The sequence below is a fragment of the Pseudorasbora parva genome, chromosome 20, assembly GCF_024679245.1.
Source record: "Pseudorasbora parva isolate DD20220531a chromosome 20, ASM2467924v1, whole genome shotgun sequence".
In the NCBI taxonomy this organism is placed as follows: Eukaryota; Metazoa; Chordata; class Actinopteri; order Cypriniformes; family Gobionidae; genus Pseudorasbora; species Pseudorasbora parva.
In genome coordinates, this window is record NC_090191.1 from 25004774 (window position 1) to 25024826 (window position 20053).

The 20053-nt window shown below is 36.5% G+C and overlaps 2 protein-coding genes across 2 annotated transcripts in view; one reads left to right on the forward strand and one right to left on the reverse strand.

The window, feature by feature from the left end:
- lin7a (lin-7 homolog A (C. elegans)) overlaps positions 1-5396 on the forward strand; it is a 61835-nt gene extending 56439 nt beyond the window's left edge. Inside the window, exon 6 of the mRNA XM_067427253.1 lies at positions 3471-5396. The gene's annotated coding sequence lies outside the window, so the exon portion shown is untranslated. The remainder of the gene's footprint in view (positions 1-3470) is intronic.
- Positions 5397-12914: 7518 nt separating this feature from the next.
- On the reverse strand, positions 12915-16215 carry myf5 (myogenic factor 5). Its single transcript, XM_067427262.1, has 3 exons — positions 15723-16215; positions 13800-13875; positions 12915-13673 (listed from the first exon to the last, which is right to left on the reverse strand). The coding sequence occupies exons 1-3, from the start codon at positions 16173-16175 to the stop codon at positions 13480-13482; spliced, it is 723 nt and encodes a 240-aa protein (XP_067283363.1). The 5' UTR covers positions 16176-16215; the 3' UTR covers positions 12915-13479.
- Positions 16216-20053: the final 3838 nt, after the last annotated feature.

Sequence of the window (20053 nt, forward strand, 5' to 3'; positions counted from 1 at the left end):
TTACAGACATATGAGATGTAAATAGCAACCTCTTATACAGGATGAGCGGATTCATTTATTCTTGACTTCACTCAAATAGTGCATTTAGCCAGCTACAGAAAAACTAGACAGGCAACAGAAAAGTGACCATTTCTGAGTGGTGACATCACTACACAATTTTTTACCAGCACAGTTAGCTAGAATGGTTTGTAAGTGTGCTGTGCCGAACCATGCTCAAGTATAAAAATAACAGGAACTGCTATATGGAAAAGCGGATAATGGAAGTTTGAAATTTACTTACCGTCATGTTATTCAAACATGTACTCTGTGTAAGGACCTAACCTTGCAAAATTCCTATAATACATGTAAAGATTATGAAAAGATTATTTGTATCACAATTATGAGTCATTATACATTTTGGTTACACTATTTTAAGGTGTCATTGTTACAGGGTAATATATATTTAAGTACTGAGTTGCATGTAATTATGCATAATTTACTGTTGTTGTTGTTGTTGTTATTATTACTATGGTAAGTAGTAGTGCATGTAGCATGTAACAAGGACACTAAAATAAAGTTACTTAAATTAATATATATATATATATATATATATAAGCTAAAATATTTTTTCTCTGTTTGGTGCTAATTGATATGTCATTGCAAGTAACTTTTCATCACACATTAACTTCTAAAACAGTGCGTCCCTTTTACAATAAAAAAAGAGAAAGTATGTCATCCTTTATCATGTCCATTATCACTGCTCTGAAATAACAGCACTCTCATAATCTCAAGATGTCTTTCATCTTTGCAAATGCAATACAATAGGAGAGACTTCTATTAGTCAGAGTCTTTTCCACAGACCAAAGCTCATCTCTTTGTATTAATGATATTCGGCCCATCTCTCGCCTCATTGCCTCCTCACACCATAGTTAGCTCTGAGCAGCAGTATAGTTGGCAGCATTGTAACCTCGCTATAGAAACCATCCAAGCCTAAAATGAAGCTATAAGCAGTGCCGACTCAAAAGCATGTCCGTGTGGATACACTTCTCACAGAGGCACTGTCCTCTGTACACTTAGCACCAGAGGCCTAATGGAATTCCGTGTGCATCTCTTGCTTGTGGCTAAATCCTCGGCTGTAAAATCATATGTGCTTGTGAGCTGCAGAGTATTTTTGGGACATTATGTCTGGGCAAGAGGATCATGGTGAGAGAGCTGAGCCCAGATCATCCCCTATCAAGACTGGCATGCGAACAGCAAAGCCGCAGTGACCAGAGAGCACTCTGCCAACATTAAACTAAACCACACCACACACACACATCTGAAAAACTAAATAGATCGGTTCAAGATCTTTTGTAGATTGGGGGGATGGGTGTGCGCTAAATGTTTATCAGGTATAAATTATTTAACAATTGACTACTAAATTATCATATTATATATATATATATATATATATATATATATATATATATATATATATATATATATATATATATATAAAAAACGTACACTGCTGAGCTCTCTAAAAAAATGTTGGACGCAACATACAACTCTTGACTAACAAATTGTTAATTTACTAAAAGGCTTATTGCCAAATTCTGCAAAGGAAGTATGCTTTTGGCTTTAGTTTCTGTTAATAACTTGTGTTGTTGTTATTTCAGCAGTACAAGAGGATACACCTTAGATTATTGGGGGTTTTAGCGGTCTGTGTGCATTGATTTTAACAATGGGCGACCTTGGAGTTACAAGAGTTGAGAACCAACTCTAAAATAAGTTCATGATGTCCGATAGAAACCATTCAAAACTGTATTTTTCCTAGTTTAAAAAAAGAGGGCTGATATATAGCCCGCCAACAAATAAATATCAAATTTTATATGCAGAAAATGTCAAATGTATTCAAAGCTTATCATAATGAATTCTGGAAATGACTTGTCTGTGAAGGAAACATGCAATGGCACCTTTTGCCCCAAACAAGGAATATTCTGAATAATATAAATTTTGGTACGGCCATAAATGTCAGAAGCACACTGTCTAGACAGCCAAGGAAAACCTTGTTATGAAGCTAAAGAATTAGAAAAGCCCAATTAGTGTTCAGTTATTCACATAATTGTTAGTGTTGTAGTACTGGAGTCTGAACTAAATCTCAAGTATGTCTTGAGTCCAAGTCTAAAACCAAATGTTCATGATCTCGTCAAAAGCTGTGTTTTCACCGCCAGGAAGTTCCCCCAGGAACTAGGGACTTTGAGGTGGTACTCTGTGTGTTTCGACCGTAGGGACCAGGATCTAAATGAAGTTCAAGATAAAAAATTACCCCATATGAAGTCCATGCTCATGAGGTTGTACTTTTTCAAAGTTTAGGAAATTTTGGGGGTGGGACTTTGGTTTTATTGGTTTATTTAAAGAAATTAAATTATTAAAGGATTAAAAGGGATTTAAGAAAATAAAGAAAAAAGCCTCATTTCCACTGAAATTACCCGGAACCATTTGTCTCAGGAACTCTTTCCCCCCAGATCTGCTGCTGTCTTCTTTTCCATCGCAGTCTAAAGTACCGTGAAGATTAGTCCGGTGACGTAGGACTGCATGCGTCGACTTTACAGTTACCACAGGCTTTCATCCTTTGCAAATAAATGTAATAAAGCCTGAACCTCGTCGTCATATTTTTTAAACTCCATTGTTGATTTAAATAGCAATCAACTCTTACTGCATGCACCGTAACATACTTTTAAAAATAGTGGTTGAAATAAAATGCTGCGTCGAGTCGACCAATCAAAATGCTGCGTGAATTCATCGAATAAGCATGTTCAGCACCCAAGTCCCACCCCGGAAAGTTCCTGAACTTTGAAAAAGCACTACCTTGCGAGCAGGGCCGTTTTGAGGAGGAAATATTTACCCGGAACTTCATTAAGACCCTGGTCCCTGAATACCACCCCAAAGTCCATAGTTCCTGGGGAAAGTTCCTGCGGTGCAAAAGCGGCTAAATAAATAAGAATGTTAAAAGTTCCAGTTCTATTGTAGTTATGAAGTAAACTATTTACAAATATTTTTTTTTTTAAATATGAAATTTTATCCTAGCAATTTTATCCGCAATTTTATAATTATAGCAACAAACAGTGATGTGTAATGGAGTACAGCAGAGTAGAATTAATAATATCAAGAATATTGACACAATTGAGGGGGGACAATTTGGCCATTTCTAATTATTCGGGAGGACTTGTCCCCCTCAATGTCTATGGTGGTTATGGCCCTGGTTCCAGGTAGTTTTTGTGGAAACAGGGCTATTGGCTATTGAATTTTGCCTTGGGCTTGACTCAGACTGGTACTTGCCCTTGACATTTTGGGCCATAGTGTTCACATAGAGCCAAAGGTTCAAGTCTGGCCTGTTACATATCCCTGTGTTTGTGTTATATAAAGAAAATAACCAAAAAATACCAGCAAAGGTTTTGACAGTGCCTTTAAACTTGTCTCTCAGCTTTTGTCCTTTCGGTTTTTCACAGGCTGTTCCAAAAGAAGAAAAAGTAGAGGACACTGGGTGAGACTTAATCTCACAGACGTGATGTAAGGAGGTCCAAGAGATCTCTGAAGAGGACCCTTACTGTTCTCCAGTGAAGACTATCCTCTTTCAGTCAACTACCTACACCTCTAAAAGGTTGAAAACTCCATAATCTGTGTTCCAAATTGGTGCTTGGAAAAATGTGGCATGATGGCATAAAGGAAGGCTAGCACTGAGTACATTGTTTTACACTTACTTGTTCATATTTCAGTTGTCTGGAACCAGTCGCAAGTTGTGACCCTCGTACAAAGTCCCTCTTGTAGTTTTGTGATAATGTGATAAAGCGTTCAACCGTTTGTTTTCTTTTTCTTATGTTTCTGTTGCCACAGCGTTGTACAGTAACGAAGGGTTCTTTTGGTGCTGGTGTCTCTGTGAAAAGAAAGCGCTTTTTATGTCAGTAGTCCGTAATTGGATAACACTGATGTATTTTATACCATATTGTAGCAAGGAATATTTTGTAAAGAAAGTAGATTTAGCAATAACACTTGTTTTGTCACATTCTACTGTCAAAGTATGGGTAAAAAGTGAACTTTAAGCGTAGAAGATTCATCTTACAAGGGTAAACTTACTACAAAACTGTATCTTATGCACCATGTGACATAAGTCAGACTAAACCATAAACACCATTTGCACAGAATTTTCTTATGAGATCACTGTATCACAGTGCCATTTACAGAGATTATTAGAGAACTTTGGCATATTGTATGCCTGGCATATTTAAAGGTAAAGTGTGTATTTTACCAACTTATATAAAAATTAAACCATAAGTAAAAAGTGTAAACTGCATTGGTAGATCAAAAACATTGCACACACTATTTGTTGGCGCATCCAACAAGTAGTGTGAGTTTGGGCTAGACTTCCTGTTTGGAAACCAATGGCAAAAAGGGAGAGTGATTTGGAAACCTGTTTGAAAGCAGTCCTTATTTTCACAATTTCGTTAAGTGGCGCAAAAATTACACACTTGACCTTTAACAGGTCCTTCGTGCATAACAGCTGTACAGATTTGATGCGATTTTATGGTTTATGGTGACATCACTACTGAATTTAGAAATTATATATTTACGTTATAGTTTATATCATGAAATTATTTACTTTGAGGACAAACAGAATGTCAAACACAGATACATGATATCTACAAATGGAGGTAAATCATAACAGTACTTTGTTATGTTAAAATTCTATTTTCAAGTTTATTATCTAAAGATTATTTTGTGGTGTTGTGCAATTATGTTATATTTCACATAACCAACCACCTCATTCATTAGAAACATTGTAACATTGTCCTGTTTTGACAATCAATTTAAAAAGCCAGCGTTAATGTACTGCATTTTGTTTTATTTCCTAACATTTTTTTATTGCATTTTTATTTCACAGCATCTTTCCCTCAACTCAAGCTGTCAAAAGCTAGCAAAATGTCTATCCATTGCAGCTCCGTAGATGTACTGTTAGTTGAAGTCTTATAAGCAAAACTGTAAATCAGCAAGTAGTTGATGACCACCAGTAATCAAAGGTAATATTGTATCTGTGTTATTGTAATTTGGTTTGATGGTTTTCCTGACATAGGACTTTGGTAGATACTTAAATTAGCTAGTTCCTTTGTTGGTTGGTTTTTGAGTAATCTCAGACTGTGGGTAACATGTAAACGTGTCATCCTAATAGACAAAATCACGCCAAGTTGATTTGTTCCTTGATTGTCAATCAATTCATGTCAGTGGATTCTCTTCCCTTTTATATGTTTACTTACAGACTTTCTTATTAATGAATGACAAGCTGATCTTATTATACAGTGAAAAAAAACAAGTGATATGCAATTGTTATACATATTATATTTGTATAAATAAATATATGTGCGTGTGTGCAAAGCTTCAAATCTTTGTCTTTTTAACTACCTAGAAACCATCCAGAACACCCTTGCGAATGCATAGCAATGTGCTAACAGCCACTTAGAACACTTTAGCAACCACATATTGCAAAGTCTTGATGACTATTCAACAAAATGAGCAAGAAGGTGATATTGTGTAATTACATTTTAGACACAAACTGTCAGTCCAGTGGCGGATCTAGGATTTTTCTTAAACATGTGAGTCACAATAGGGCCATCCTTTACAGAGAAGGGTCAAGTTTAATGGCCAAGCCATGCGCAATTTAATGAGTTTTGCAAACATTTGACCTATTTCCTTTGCTGCCAGCTCTGCACTTTGTTCATTAACTGTTCTTTAAAGCCCTACGTTGGCTTTAAGGATTTAGGGCAAATTACCGTGAGAGTGCAATTCCATAAAAGTGCAGATGGGAGTGGACAGTTCTGCATGTGATCTACTGACGACATGCAAATTAATGAACACAGACGCAGCCGTATCATTTCCATCATGACTAGCACAATCTACCCGTTAGCCTCTGGTTAAAGACGCGTTATCTTTGGCCTGTAAATAATGCCGCAAACACTAGTAAATTGACAACACCTCACATGATTCATTTAAATACTCTCCTCCCATTCATTTTGTGCCTGAAAGGGAAACTCCTACAGATACATATGCAATAAAGTCAGCAGCAAAAATAACCCTTTCCACTCCTTTTCAGAGCTCATTTATCACTGCATGTCTTAAGTAAATCCTGAAAGTAAAAAAAAGAGGGTTTGCGCTGACGCAAGCTGTTAGTAAGTCCCTAAAGAGTTTTTTTCGAAGCACTTTCTGGATTTAGAAGCTACTACAGCAGCTTAAATATTTCCATATTTAATTGGAATTTATATTTAACTTAATTTTCCCCATTAAGAATAATGCACATGATAAAATTTAAATTTTGGAGTTGTTCTCACACGTTGTGTTTTGGTTTCCAACGAGAATCTTCATGGATATGTGATAAAATAAAATAGGTATAGCTTAATGTTGTTCTGACCATGTTTTCTTTCAAATCAAAGGACCATTCTAAAACTCTTAATTTAAATGATTTCTTTTTAGACCATGCCATGTGATTTTGTCTAAAGGAGACTGAAATGCTAACTCACTTATCTAAGCATGCTGCTGATTAAACCCGATTATAATAATTATTTATACATTTTTATGATCTGAGGCTTCTAACAGATTGAGTCAAAAAATACATTACTTTGTAGCATTCTACTGTGATAAAGGCTATTTCGCATTAACATTGCATTATCAATATACTTTGTTCTAATCAAAATACCTGATGATGATGATACTTAACAGATTTATCCTTATTGCAGTGTGTAAGACATCAAAACTAGTTGCAAACCACAGCTGAATCTGTTGCATGGTGTTAGTGGTTTTGTCATTCTTGATTGAATCCGTGCAATTAAATTAATCAGTTGAGTAAAAGATTCAATGACCCAATGAATTTCTTCATGCATCGTGCTGGAACGCTTTGCACTACTATTCACGTCTTCTTTAGAAAATGAGTTGTATACATAAACCGGTTCAAAAATAAGAAAAGATGAGAAAATACTTTTATCCACACACACAACCAGTTTGTTTATATGTTTAACTGGGGTTAAAGTCATAGGCTTGTGCAGTGAAATTCTTTGGCACTCATCAGGCATCCAATGGACTGATAAATAGACCAACTGCCCTCGTCCTATTGCTACAGATGAACCTGACAGTGAAACTAATTCAGAAATTTGCTGGTTCTTTAGAAGGAGTTTAACAGTCTGGAATTTCCCACAATTTAACAGCCCAGAAATGTCCTCAATTATCTTTTCAAATTTAGGTTTCTGTAGTTTTTTTAATTTTATTTAAATAATGCATGTCATAGTGTATAATCTGATATGATGAATGTTATTTTGATGCAACGATGTCAGGGAAAAGCTCTAATCTTCATCTACACCTATAACAGTCTAAACATGGCATACGACAGTTATACATTTTCAATGAACCTGTTTCTTGAAAAAAACATTTGACAAATGAAACTAAGTTTATGGGCACCCAGTCCCAGGATAAGTGTGAATCACTGATGCGATCCAGTTGTTAAATGTGCTTTTTAATTTTTCAAAATCTGTTCTAAAAGAATAAACAAACCTAATCTGTCTATGTAACATTCTCTGTCAGAAAATCCACAGGGCTGAGCAAAATCCTGACAACAGACAACAGATTATATCCACTGGAAAAAGCGAAGACCTTTTTAAATATTTTATTTATCACTAAGAAACATACGCCCAAGGCAGCTGATTGATTTACTTAGATTAAAGTGGATTTGCATTCGGATTTGTAGGTCTGGTGAATTTTAAATCAGAGCTTTACATCTAAACGTAATGTAACATCAATCTCAGCAGATCAGAACTCTTTTGTGTTTTATCTCAGTGTTAAACTAGATAAAATATGATATTCATGTCTACACTGCCTATAATGTCAGTGAGTTAAAAAAAAAAAAGATATTTACAGGCCTATACAAGTCAAGGAAATTATTAGCCTACAATCTTTTTTTCAAAAAAAGTTGTTCTGTGTTCTGAAATATTACATTGGAAAATAGCTCTTGCTGAGGGCTTGTGTATGGAGTCGAAACTGTAGGTATACAATAAAACAGAGTGTGCTTTTCTCATTGATCAAGGGCTTACAATATGAAATCTTTCATTAAAGGGATAGTTTACTCAAAAATGAAAATTAGCCCATGATTAACTCACCCTCAAGCCATCCTAGGTGTATATGACATTCTTCTTTCAGAGTCAGGCGTATGCAATCTGAGATATATTAAATAATGTCCTGGCTTTTCCTAGATTTATAATGGCAGTGAATAGAAGATTTGATTTTGAAGCCCCAAAAAAGTGCATCCATCCATCATAAAAGATATCTACATGGCTCTGGGGGATAATAAAGTCCTTCTGAAGCGAAGCGGTGTGTTTGTGTGAGAAAAATATCCACTTTTAAAACTTTATAAACTAAAGACAGCATCGATTTACGGCGGAAAGATTAACCCTTGACCTGACTCATTGTATATTTACAAATGTGGAAGTGCAGAGGATAGAGAAAACAGATTTGGATTATTTGGATTTTGATTGTTTTAATGATGGATGGATGCACTTTTTTGGCACTTCAAAATCAAATCCTCTATTCTCTTCATGCCATTATAAAGCTTGGAAGAGCCAGGACATTTTTTATATATCTCCAACTGCATTTGTTTGAAAGAAGAATGTTATATACACCTAGGATGACTTGCAGGTGAGTAAATCACGAGGTATTCACATTTATAGCCTTATTAATATTAATACTTGTCTAATTGAGATAAGTAGCCTATCATCATTTAAATCTATAAAATTCCAAAGATTGGCATGATATTCAAATTGTCAGATAAATGTGAAACATTAAAGGTCCCGTTTTTTGTGTTTTCGAAGCTTTGATTATGTTTACAGTGTGCAATATACCATGGTTTCATGTTTCGCGTGTAAAAAACAGTATTTTTCACACAATTTACTGATCTGTACCGCGCTGTTTTCTTCTTTCCTAAAAACGGCCAGATGATTTCCTTGTTCTATGAAGTCCCTCCTTCAGAAACACGTAACGAGTTCTGATTGGACCAGCGTTTCCCATGTTGTGATTGGACAGCAGCTTAGCGCACTTTGCCCGGAAAGGTCCCGCCTCTTACCTTAACAGGGAGATGAAAGCGCTCAATGTGCACTCTTCTCCACGTGAGAGAGCAACAAGACCACGCCCCCTATTTTGCATGTTCTTGTGGGCGGAGGGTTAGTTAACAAACTGTTCTAGTGACATCATTCCATCATTTTCAAACAGCATTTTTGCGGAAGATCAAGTTATGAGAAGTTACGAAAGTGAGAAGAACATAACCTGTAAAAAATAAAAATAATAATTGGGACGTAGTGTTCGTGTCCGTAGATTTTTGAAGCCCAAAAGTGAGCAAAGCCGGCCGTCATCATCTTGGCAGTGCTTTACTCCTGGATAACCAAAAATGGGCAAAGAGGCGAGATGTGGGTGGAGCAGACAAACGGCTAGTAGTGACAGCGTCGGAAATCCACCTGTCACAGTGACCACGACCTTAAAGGTGAGCTATGTAACATTTTTTCAGTAAAATATCCAAAAACCACTAGGCCACTGTGTACACTTACAATATCCAAAATTTTTCCTACTATTTGTGAGGAACCGGGATATGTGAGGGAGTCGCCTGTCATTTCTGCGTTACCCTCAGTTTCCGTTTTTATTTTGCAGAAACTCTTTACTCTTACTTCAGTGTGCAATAAGTTTCATAGCAGAGTAACATCTTAACATAATTTTAAACACTAAAATGTTTCTTATGTGATAAACAGAGTTACCTCATACTTGTGACCGGAAAGGCGGAAATAGCGCTGACGACTGTGGCATAATAAAAGTCCCGTTGCTTGTGACTCTGTTTACTGTTATTGATTATCCAGTGTTGCATTCATCTTATTAACAATCGCTCCAGCAGCCTTGCTCAGCTCCCACAACACTCGGTCCTGCTCTGCTACATACTACAGTAAATTATGAACTCTACACTGTCAGAAAAAAAATGTACATTGCTGTCAATGAGGCGGTACCTAAGGTACAAAACCGAAAAGGTACTATGTACCTTTAAGGTACTAATTAGCACTCTTAAAGTACTGATATGTAACTGTTAAGGTACTAATATGTACCATTTATTATTAATATGTACCACAAAGATGTACCTTTTCACTTTTGTACCGAGTGACAGCACTAGCACGAGTGTAGCGGATGTAAGTTACATTGTGCACCTTCAATTATGCAGAAATTTAATGCTTATTATAATTTAAATGGATGAGTTATAAAACTAAAAATAAACTCCCCCCTCATAGTTGTCATAAAGGGCAAACAGGATTGACTCCCTTTTGGAGCCTGTCTAGTGACCAGTCGGCGGAAAGGTTGCCACATGGCGAGGAAGCAACTGATTCTGTTCAAAGTAGCCTTAAAAAGTGCTATATTCCATGTCAAACATATCATGTTTCAACAACTGTTCAATAAATAAAAGGTTATTATAGAGCAACTTACATTTTTGACACAATGCGGGCCGTTGTTTTGTCTATTTTTACGGCGCCAACGAAAGCAGATCCAAACGAAGCCAAAGCTAAATCAACCGTTGTCTCCGAGCAAGTGATTCACTTGTGAGTCATTTTTAAGGAATCGTTTGATTTGAGTGATTCAATGACTCGCGTCGCCACCACCTACTGGTGTAACGTTGTAATCTGCAGAAAGCCTGAAAATCTCCATAGACTGACTGTTTGGACCTCTCAAATTGTGATCTGCACATCTAATTATTGGAAGAGCAAATTATGAAAACTAGTTTATGAGTTTTTCTTTTTGTGTGTGTTGTAAGAATTGCACAATTTAGCCTACTACTTTCTCTTCTAGAAAATTAGATTTGACCATGATCTGCTAAATAAGTAATTCTCAAAGAAGTTGCTTCAGATAACTTGGTCACAAAAATGATATCTTATTGTAAAAAGTTGCTTAAGTACAAACTACATTTAAATATTAAATGTTATTTTACATTAAAACTACATTTTATATTAAAAAAGCATCTAAGCATATAGGGCCTTGTGCTACCAGGAGTCGCATGCAGCAACAACATTGTGAATGCACTCGAGAAAATACTGCACTCTAGTGGCCAAAGTTCTTAAGTGCATTGTTGTCAAGGCAGAAAGGTCAATGTGGGCTCAGTGAACAATCTTTCCTAGAGAATGAATATATAATATTTCTAATATATTATTTCTAAATAAGTATATTGTTTCTTTTTTGTTAATCTTTGTAAAAGATTAAAAAGTTAATCTTTTTTGTCAAGACATTAAGATATACGCCAATACACAACAAAAACCTGACCCCAAGAAATATTCAAAGGAATATATACATTGTTTTAAGACCCTTTATGGTCTACAACGAAAAACTTGTAACATGTCAAAGCAGACTGTGGTATTTAACTTCAAATCCTTTAAAGGGTTAATAATAAATCCAATATAGGAGTCATTTAATGGATTATAGTACAGCTTTAGCCAAGGATATTTCCCGCATTGCATTTGGAGTTATAGCCAGGTGGGCGACAGGATTGCTTACTGAAATTGAATCTACTGTACTTAAAGCGCTTTGAAAGATTCTAAGCGAGATCCTCTAATGCATTACTGAAACTTTTTACAAGAGTAAAACTGGCTCAGAGTCTGAAAAGGCACCTATTAAAATGTGAAAGTAAATACTTTAATGGGGGTTGCAAGTATTTTTTTTACTTGAAGGTTAAGTGTTTCTCTTTTTGATTCACTAACAAGAACACTAAAAAAAAAGGACTGAGCGGGGATGATAGAAATTCTCAAAATTAAATTTAAATATTAATGCACATTACACTCAAATATGCCATAACAGTGGATAAAGGTTAGAATTTAATCTAATGTTGTATTTCACTGGTTTTATTTATTTAATCATTTATTTATTTTTTACTGATTTACAAATCGTCTTATTAGTATTGTTGTTAAAATTATTGTATAACAAGATATAGTTTCCATATTTTACTGATCTCTTACATATAGTCTTATGTCACTAAAAAGTGAATTTAGTGACATAAGACTATATTCTAAATTCTAGGTGTTTTTTTTTCTTCTATAAATAGCAATAAAAAAATGTAAAATACATAAAGTCACATTATGGAGCTTTTTATTTACTGTTATTGATTATCCAGTGTTAAATTCTCTCTCTCTGGGTATAGTTTTAGTATATTTTCATAATTTTTTTAATAGGTTTTACCACTGTTACTTGAATATATGGTCACATGACAAAAACAATACTTGTGTGAATTAATTGGGCGAAACAACTTGACCCACTGACTCATCTTACCCCACTCAATATTGTGAGCATTAATGAAATTAAACTAATGCAACTAATATGCTTTCGTGCAAAGACTCTCTTTCTTCCTCTTTCCCTCACTCTTTATCTCACACACAGACACGCACACACACACGCACACACACACACACACACACACACACACACACACACACACACACACACACACACACACACACACACACACACACACACACACACACACACACACACACACACACACACACACACACACAAAAGCAGCACCTTGAAGTGTCAGCATGTGGCCATTTGTTCATGACAATGGTATTAAGAGGGTGTGAATGATGTGTAACATTTGGTTACATTAAGCAAACAGGCACACTGAGCTCATTTCCTTTTTTTCTCTCTATTTCTTCAACATCCAACTCATCACATTATCAACTGTCCTCCTCCAACACCCACGATTTTCGAGCAGCTGACAAATGGCGTATGATTGTGCCCAACCTGCAGTCAATATTTACTGAGAGATGCAAGAAGCCCCCAACATTTTTATTCCTCATTTAAAATCAAATAGTGACAAATGGTATTATTAAATACAACTTTTTGAGATTTATTATTGAAAAAAAGTCATTTTATGTGAGAATGTTCATTAAATATGACAGAAACAACATTACATGAATACAATAACAGTCATTTAAAATTATGTACAATCTTATTTACAACACAGAGATGGAAGGTTGTGGACAACATCAAGCTTATATTAGAGAAAAAACTACATTTACTAAGTACCACAGCGATTATTATTGATAAATAAAACCAATGTCAGTGTAGTTAAGCTACATAGTCAGCCAACACGGTAAAAGATCCATTGTTCGTACCTTAATATTATATATTTTATGGATATTTGTTTTGTTTTTTTTGCCATTTAGTTTTAAGACTGACCACATAAACCAAATTACAACCAGGCTCAGAATTAATGTACATATTCGTTGCACACTTTTAAGCTTAAATTTGAGGGCAAATCTTGGTAATTGTGCTAAACAGAGGATTGATATCTGAAAGCATTACGAAAATATCCAAAATACTCCCAAATGAACATGCAATGTGAATGACGAGTGTTTTGTGGAAGCAGATAACCAGGCTGGATAATCTCTCAAGCAGATAATCTCGCTCCTCTCACAGGACGTGATAGACTGGTCTGTTGCTGGGACTTTCTGGAGAACTGCACTGGGAATCACTTCCAGTCGGAGAGAAAGCAGCCATGTTCCTCATGCCCGCTGCAACTCCCGTGTCCACAGAGGACAGTCTGTCCACGATGCTGGACAGACACTGCAAACTAGACGCTCCTGGAGTTCTGTCCACCGCACTAGCTGGATCGATCAAGAAAGACGGAATTGAATTAGTGATGAACAAATATATGACACAAAGCTCCACATTAAAATAATAATAATAATAATAATAATAATAATAATAATAATAATTATCTAATTTCTTACAAGTGTGTGCATCAAAGTTGTAGTTATTCCCATAGTTTGGATTCATCTGAGGCCATACAGGACTGTTGCAGTCAACCTAAATGAAGAACACAAAGGATCCATCAGCATACACAAATATATATGAGACATGGGTTGATTCTCTTCCTCTACCACAACTTGAGCATCACTGGAGCCACAAGTGAGCAGCACTGCGTTGTTCAGTATGCTTCACTGTATCTCTTTCTTTCACAGGCTGGTTACTTTGCTAGGGACTCCCACGCTACGCTGGGCTTCAGGCGTGGCGAATTGATTGAGTCAGTGGAAGCCACACCAGTTTGTGCAAGATGACACTTTCTCCGAGTAAATCTGCAGAAAATCCTGGCAGCAGCGCAGCTCATGCAGTCAGTCAGGAATGCGGCACGGCCGCCACTTTCCTGCCAGTCTCTGTTGGCCGGATTTACTGAGGCTTTATTAGGCTATAAAGAGTCCAGTGGGAAAGCCATTACTATATCCACCTATATACTAGCCTACATCTTAAACCCTGTACTGAGAGTTTGTCATGTTTTGTGAATCAACATTTCATATTGTTTGTAACATTGCTGTTTGCGGTCTTCTTGGCCAGGTCACACTTGCACAAGGTTTACGAACTCATGAACTTGCTCAGAACAATTACGTCTAGAAGTCTTGCCCTTGTCAACCAATGACTAGCAATCTTTCCTACACTGTAAAAAATATTGTTGGTTTAACTTAAAAAAGTAAGTAACCTGGTTGCCTTAAAATTTTGAGTTTATTGAAATAAAAAATTTGAGTTCATATAATGAAGGAAATTTGTTTAATAAATAGAAACCTAAAATATTATTGTATTTGAACCACATAAAAAATTTGATAAACCATGAAAATGACATAATTTGGCATGTTTCACTGTGTCATCACAAATAAAACACATACAATTACCCAATATGCTTACAAAATCTTTTAATAATATTTGAATAAAGTTTGTCGATTCTCAAAAATGTTCACTGTATTAACTCAAATTTTTAATTTCAATGAACTCAAAATTTTAAGGCAACCAGTTAACTTATTTTTGAAATATTTTTTTACAATGTAGAAACAGCCATGCCATACTTGCAAAAACTGTTAACATCAGAAAGTATTTTACTTGAATAAATAAATGCTAACTAAATACCCTGAAAAAAATTGTCAGGTAACCTAAAAATGTGCTTCATGTGGAAACATCTACATAATGTTTTGTATACTATAGTCTTTGTCAACAAATTATTAGCTAAAATATTAGCATCAAGCTAAATTAGCAAAACTAAATGGTGCTTTCTGTATTACGAGAACCAAAACGAAGAACATGACCAAGTTTATATAAAAAATCATAAATACCAGGGTTAGCTAAAATATTTCTGGGCGTCATTAGTAAATGTGCATTGAGAAGAATGCCCGCATGATAAACAGTATATTGCTGGTCAAGTGAGCATTAAAACAGACACAACTAAGATTATTTAATAAACTCTGATTTGGTCATTTTTTTAATACCAAAAATCAACCTTATATGTTTCAAAATATCGCATATACTGCAGATTTCAGGCTCCCTGACAAACAGCAGTAAGCTTATATCTCTTAGCGTATAAAAGGAGCCAGATGTGGGCAGCAATTTATTGTTGTCATGCTGATACTGAGTCAGCCCTGACTCCATCTGAGGGGTAAAATCCCCTGTGCGCTATTGAGATAAAATATGAAGACCAAAACACAGAGAGACGAGTACAAGGACCATACAAAAAGATGAAAACCTCAGAAATCTAGATTCAAAAGGCTCTTTCTGGGTATTTGGGCCCTGACCTTTAGAAAATTCCCTTTGAGTTTTGGTAGACCTTCAATATGATGTCTATCGATGTAAAGCCCACAGTGCGACATGAGTAGAGCGGGAGTAATATTTACCATGCTTTCTGAACAGCTTGAGGAGGGGCTGGCAGGCTCCGAGCTGCTTTCCATTGGCAGGCTGTAGTAGTTTTCCACCTGTTCCCTAAGCAGCTCCTGAAGGCTCTCGATGTAGTGGATGGCGTTCCTCAGGATCTCCACCTTGGGAAGTCGCTGGCTGGGGTTCGCCGAGGTGCACCGCCGCAGTGCCTCAAACGCGTGGTTCACCTTCTTCAGCCTGCGGCGCTCCCTCATAGTGGCGGCTCTCCGGCGGTCCACCGTGCTGGCTTTGCGCTTACAAGCTTTGCAGGCCCATTGCAGACAGTGTCCCGGCTGGTGCGGAGCCCCGGGGGCCCTGACGTGCTCGTCCTCCTCAGACCCGGTCAGTTCCCCTCCGGGGCCGAAGTCCAAAGCTTCAGGGGACGAGGCACAGGTGCTGTCGTAGAAGATCTGGGATGTGGAGAATACGTCCATTATTGGTGTGGCGCAGAAGGAGATCTGGGAGTGGGCGACCTCTGAGTGATGTGGTTTCTCCGGTGCCATACGGCCCTTCTTATATGCACTGGTCAAACCTAATGACCATGCCCCCATTGGCCAAGGCAGGGCTCAGCGACCCCCCTTCCCTCACCACCCAGATCCCCACCCAAACCCAACACCCCTACTGAGTTTCCCACATCTGTGTGGAGGGGTGGTTTCTCACTCAGTTCAACAGCGTGACGGTCATTACAAGAGGGAATTATCATCAATAAACATTCATGTGCAGAAACTCTTGTTTTAGAAGTCTACTTTAGATCTTACTTTACTTTGAAAATTGTAGAACATGCAGACTTTTTATCTGTAGCTGCACACATTTTGACCTGCATTATGTCCAAGACTTGTTTTGATTATTAAAAGTCTTTAGGAGTTTTGACAATTGAGTGCATTTATATATGCACAGTTCTAAGAACTGACTACCCTGCAATATATATACGCTGCATGGGGCCCTTTGAAAAATTGAGAGATGAGTTTTATTTTAGTTTGCCCTAAGTAACGGTGCGCTCAAAATCAAACCAAACATACATTTCTATTACCTCAAAACGAAATGGTCAAGAATGACTCCAGTGTTTGCTGGCCAGTTTTTTACGCTTGAGAAAAGAGCAGCGTTGCAGATGCGGCCCAGCTGTAAGGGCTGGTGTAGCGTTTCAGAGACACACACTCACACAGATAAAAACTCAAGATCCGGACAGTGGATGAAGGTGTCAGAGGCAGCGTGTCCGTGTTAGTTCACGCTCATTAAATTTTTAAGTAGCTCATTAGCGGCTGTGTGGCAAGATTGCAGCTTCTCTTTGCTATTCGGGTGGAATTAAACACTGTTTATTTATATTGTTTAACTATATATATTGCTCAGGAGCTGTTACATTGTACTAAAACAATTTTAAACTGAATTTTATATACATTGCCTTTCAAAAGTTTTTGATTGGTAAGATTTTTAATGTTTTAGTAAGGCCCTTATAGGCTGCACCAAGGCTGCATTTATTTGATTAAAAATACAAAAAATATATATTTACTCCTGTGATCAAAGCTGAATTTTGAGCATTATTACTCCAGTCTTCAGTGTCACATGATCCTTTAGAAATCATTGATGAATGATGATTTGCTGGCCAATAAACATTTATGATCCTTATTAATGTTAAAAGCAGTTGAGTAAAACATTATTTTAGGATTTTTTGACGAATAGAAAGTTCAAAAGAACAATATTTATCTGAAATGGAAAGCTTTTGTAACATTGTACTACCTATTAAAAGGTTTCGGTCAGTAAGATTTTTTTTTTTGGGGGGGGGGGGGGTGGACTTAAAGATATGAATGCAATGATTCAGCAGGTATGCATTAAACTGATCAAAAGTTACAGTATAGATATTTTAAAAAGGTTAGAAAAGACTCTGAATGCTGTTCTTTTGAACTTTCTATCTATCAAAGAATCCTGGAAAAAAAATTTTTTTACACAACTGTTTTCAAGATTGACAATAATAAGAAATGTTTCTTGAGCAGCAAATCATCAGATTAGAATGATTTCTGATGGATTGTGTGACACTGAAGACTGGAGTAATGATGCTTTGATCCCAGGAATAAATTACATTTTAAAATATATTACAATAGAAAACAGTTATTTTACATTTTTATAATATTTCAGAATATTACAGTTTTTTTGTCAAATAAATCAATCATTGATGAGCAGAAGAAACTTCTTTAAAAAACATGAAAAATCTTACAGATTACAACATTTTGAACGGCTGTACTAAAGTTAATTTGTTCCTTACTAAAAAATGTTTTTTTTCTTACCTCAAATTCTAATGTTGAAGAAAGAAGTTAATACATTGTGAGTTGTACATCTTTAAACATAATGATTTTACGACGCTTATATTTTAATATATGTACTTGGGTTATTCCTCACCTTGGGAAGTTTTCTCTCCCCTTCTAAATAATATAAAAAAAGTCTCCTAATTAGAAGTCCCCTATCCAAACTATTTTTTGGGTACTTTTCCTCAATCATTACTAACAACACTTTATAAAATCAAAGGGAATTGCAAGAATTTGTTAAAAGCATTAAAATCAGGGAATCGTTTTTAACTTTTTGAAATAATCGACTGGTCTGACTGCCCAGCTTTTTACTCAAAAATAAATAAATAAATACATATAAATAAATAAAATGTGTCACTGCCATCACACACAATCAGAAATCCACATTATGTAAATGTGTGCCAGAATCCTTTTAAAGGCTGGCCAAGGCCATGATCACATTCTGTTAACATGAGCACATCCTGCACTAACTGTATTATTTAGGATCTGACTATGTACTGCAAGCTGAAGAAATGTTCAATTTGTGTACATTTATTTGCATAGCAGCTTGTTAGATTACATTTTTATGTAATTCCCTTCAAATAACGTGCATAATAACGCTTACAAATGGTGCGTAATGGCAGTTGCACAATAAAAACACAAGGTTTATAACCGTAACACTGATTGGGTGTCTTAAATTCACCGTCTATTGCTGTATAGAGGTCATTACTCGAGTCATCAGTGTTGACAGCTAATAAAGATACAATGCGGATATTTCTCACAACGTGCTAAAACGTTTGGCCTCTCTAGTGTCTGGGAACGGCGCGCACCTAAGAAAACACGGAGAGCCGGTGTAGATTGTATTGAGCACAGCTGAAGAAGACATTGGCCAGGGATAATCCTGCTTAGCTGTCGTTCAGATCAAAGACAATTGACTGTTAACATCGTGGACAACGAGAAAACCTGACAGCAGTCGATAACTGAGTCCAACTCAGATTGCGTAAGCATATGGCGAACGCGCAAAGGTCCCCGAGACGGCTGTGATGAGTGAGCGCACAAACCTGCTCTGAGATGTGTGAACATTGCGATGTCTCTGGGGAACTTCTGGGCTCTTCTGACGGTTGTTGTCAAGGGTCAGGAACTGTGTTAAGTGTAGGGCAGAGAGGGTGGGCGTTAAAGTTTCTTTCCTGTGTGGGATCTCAGTTTGTTGAGAGTAATGCAAAATAGCATTTATTTGATATCTTTATTACACACTTAATGTCGAACTGTTTCGAATTTTTCATTTTTGACTATACACAATCTTTGAGGACAAAAACGAAAAGACATGAGTTTTCTCCAGCCTCTTGTTTTTTTTCCCTCCAGCCTCCTTTTGCCTGCCAAGACCAGCCATTGGCTGCACTTTTTCCATCAGCAATAACAGTATCATATTTGATCACATGATCTGATGGTGTGATTGGCAACAGCATTTGTCTGGCAGCTAGAGGAAGTGTTCTGTAAGCTCCAGTGATGTGGGATATCAGAATGGCTCCATAACTGGGTATTCAAAGGAATGTCAGTAAATCCCATCTATTCTCTTCCAAAACACATCTTCAGTCATATCCTTTAACTTTAGTTGCATGTCCTCTTTGTTTTACTCCAGACCTCTTCACTATCTCAAAATAATCATGAGGAATTTGCTTTATAGATATTTGCTTTACCAGATAGACAGACAGACAGACAGACAGAGAGACAGATAGATAGACAGACAGACAGACAGACAGACAGACATACAGATAGACAGATGAGACAGATAGATAGATAGATAGATAGATAGATAGATAGATAGATAGATAGATAGATAGATAGATAGATAGATAGACAGACAGACAGACAGACAGACAGACAGACAGACAGACAGACAGATAAGATAGATAGATAGACAGACAGACAGACAGACAGACAGACAGACAGACAGATAGATAAGACAGATAGATAGATAGATAGATAGATAGATAGATAGATAGACAGACAGACAGACAGACAGACAGACAGACAGA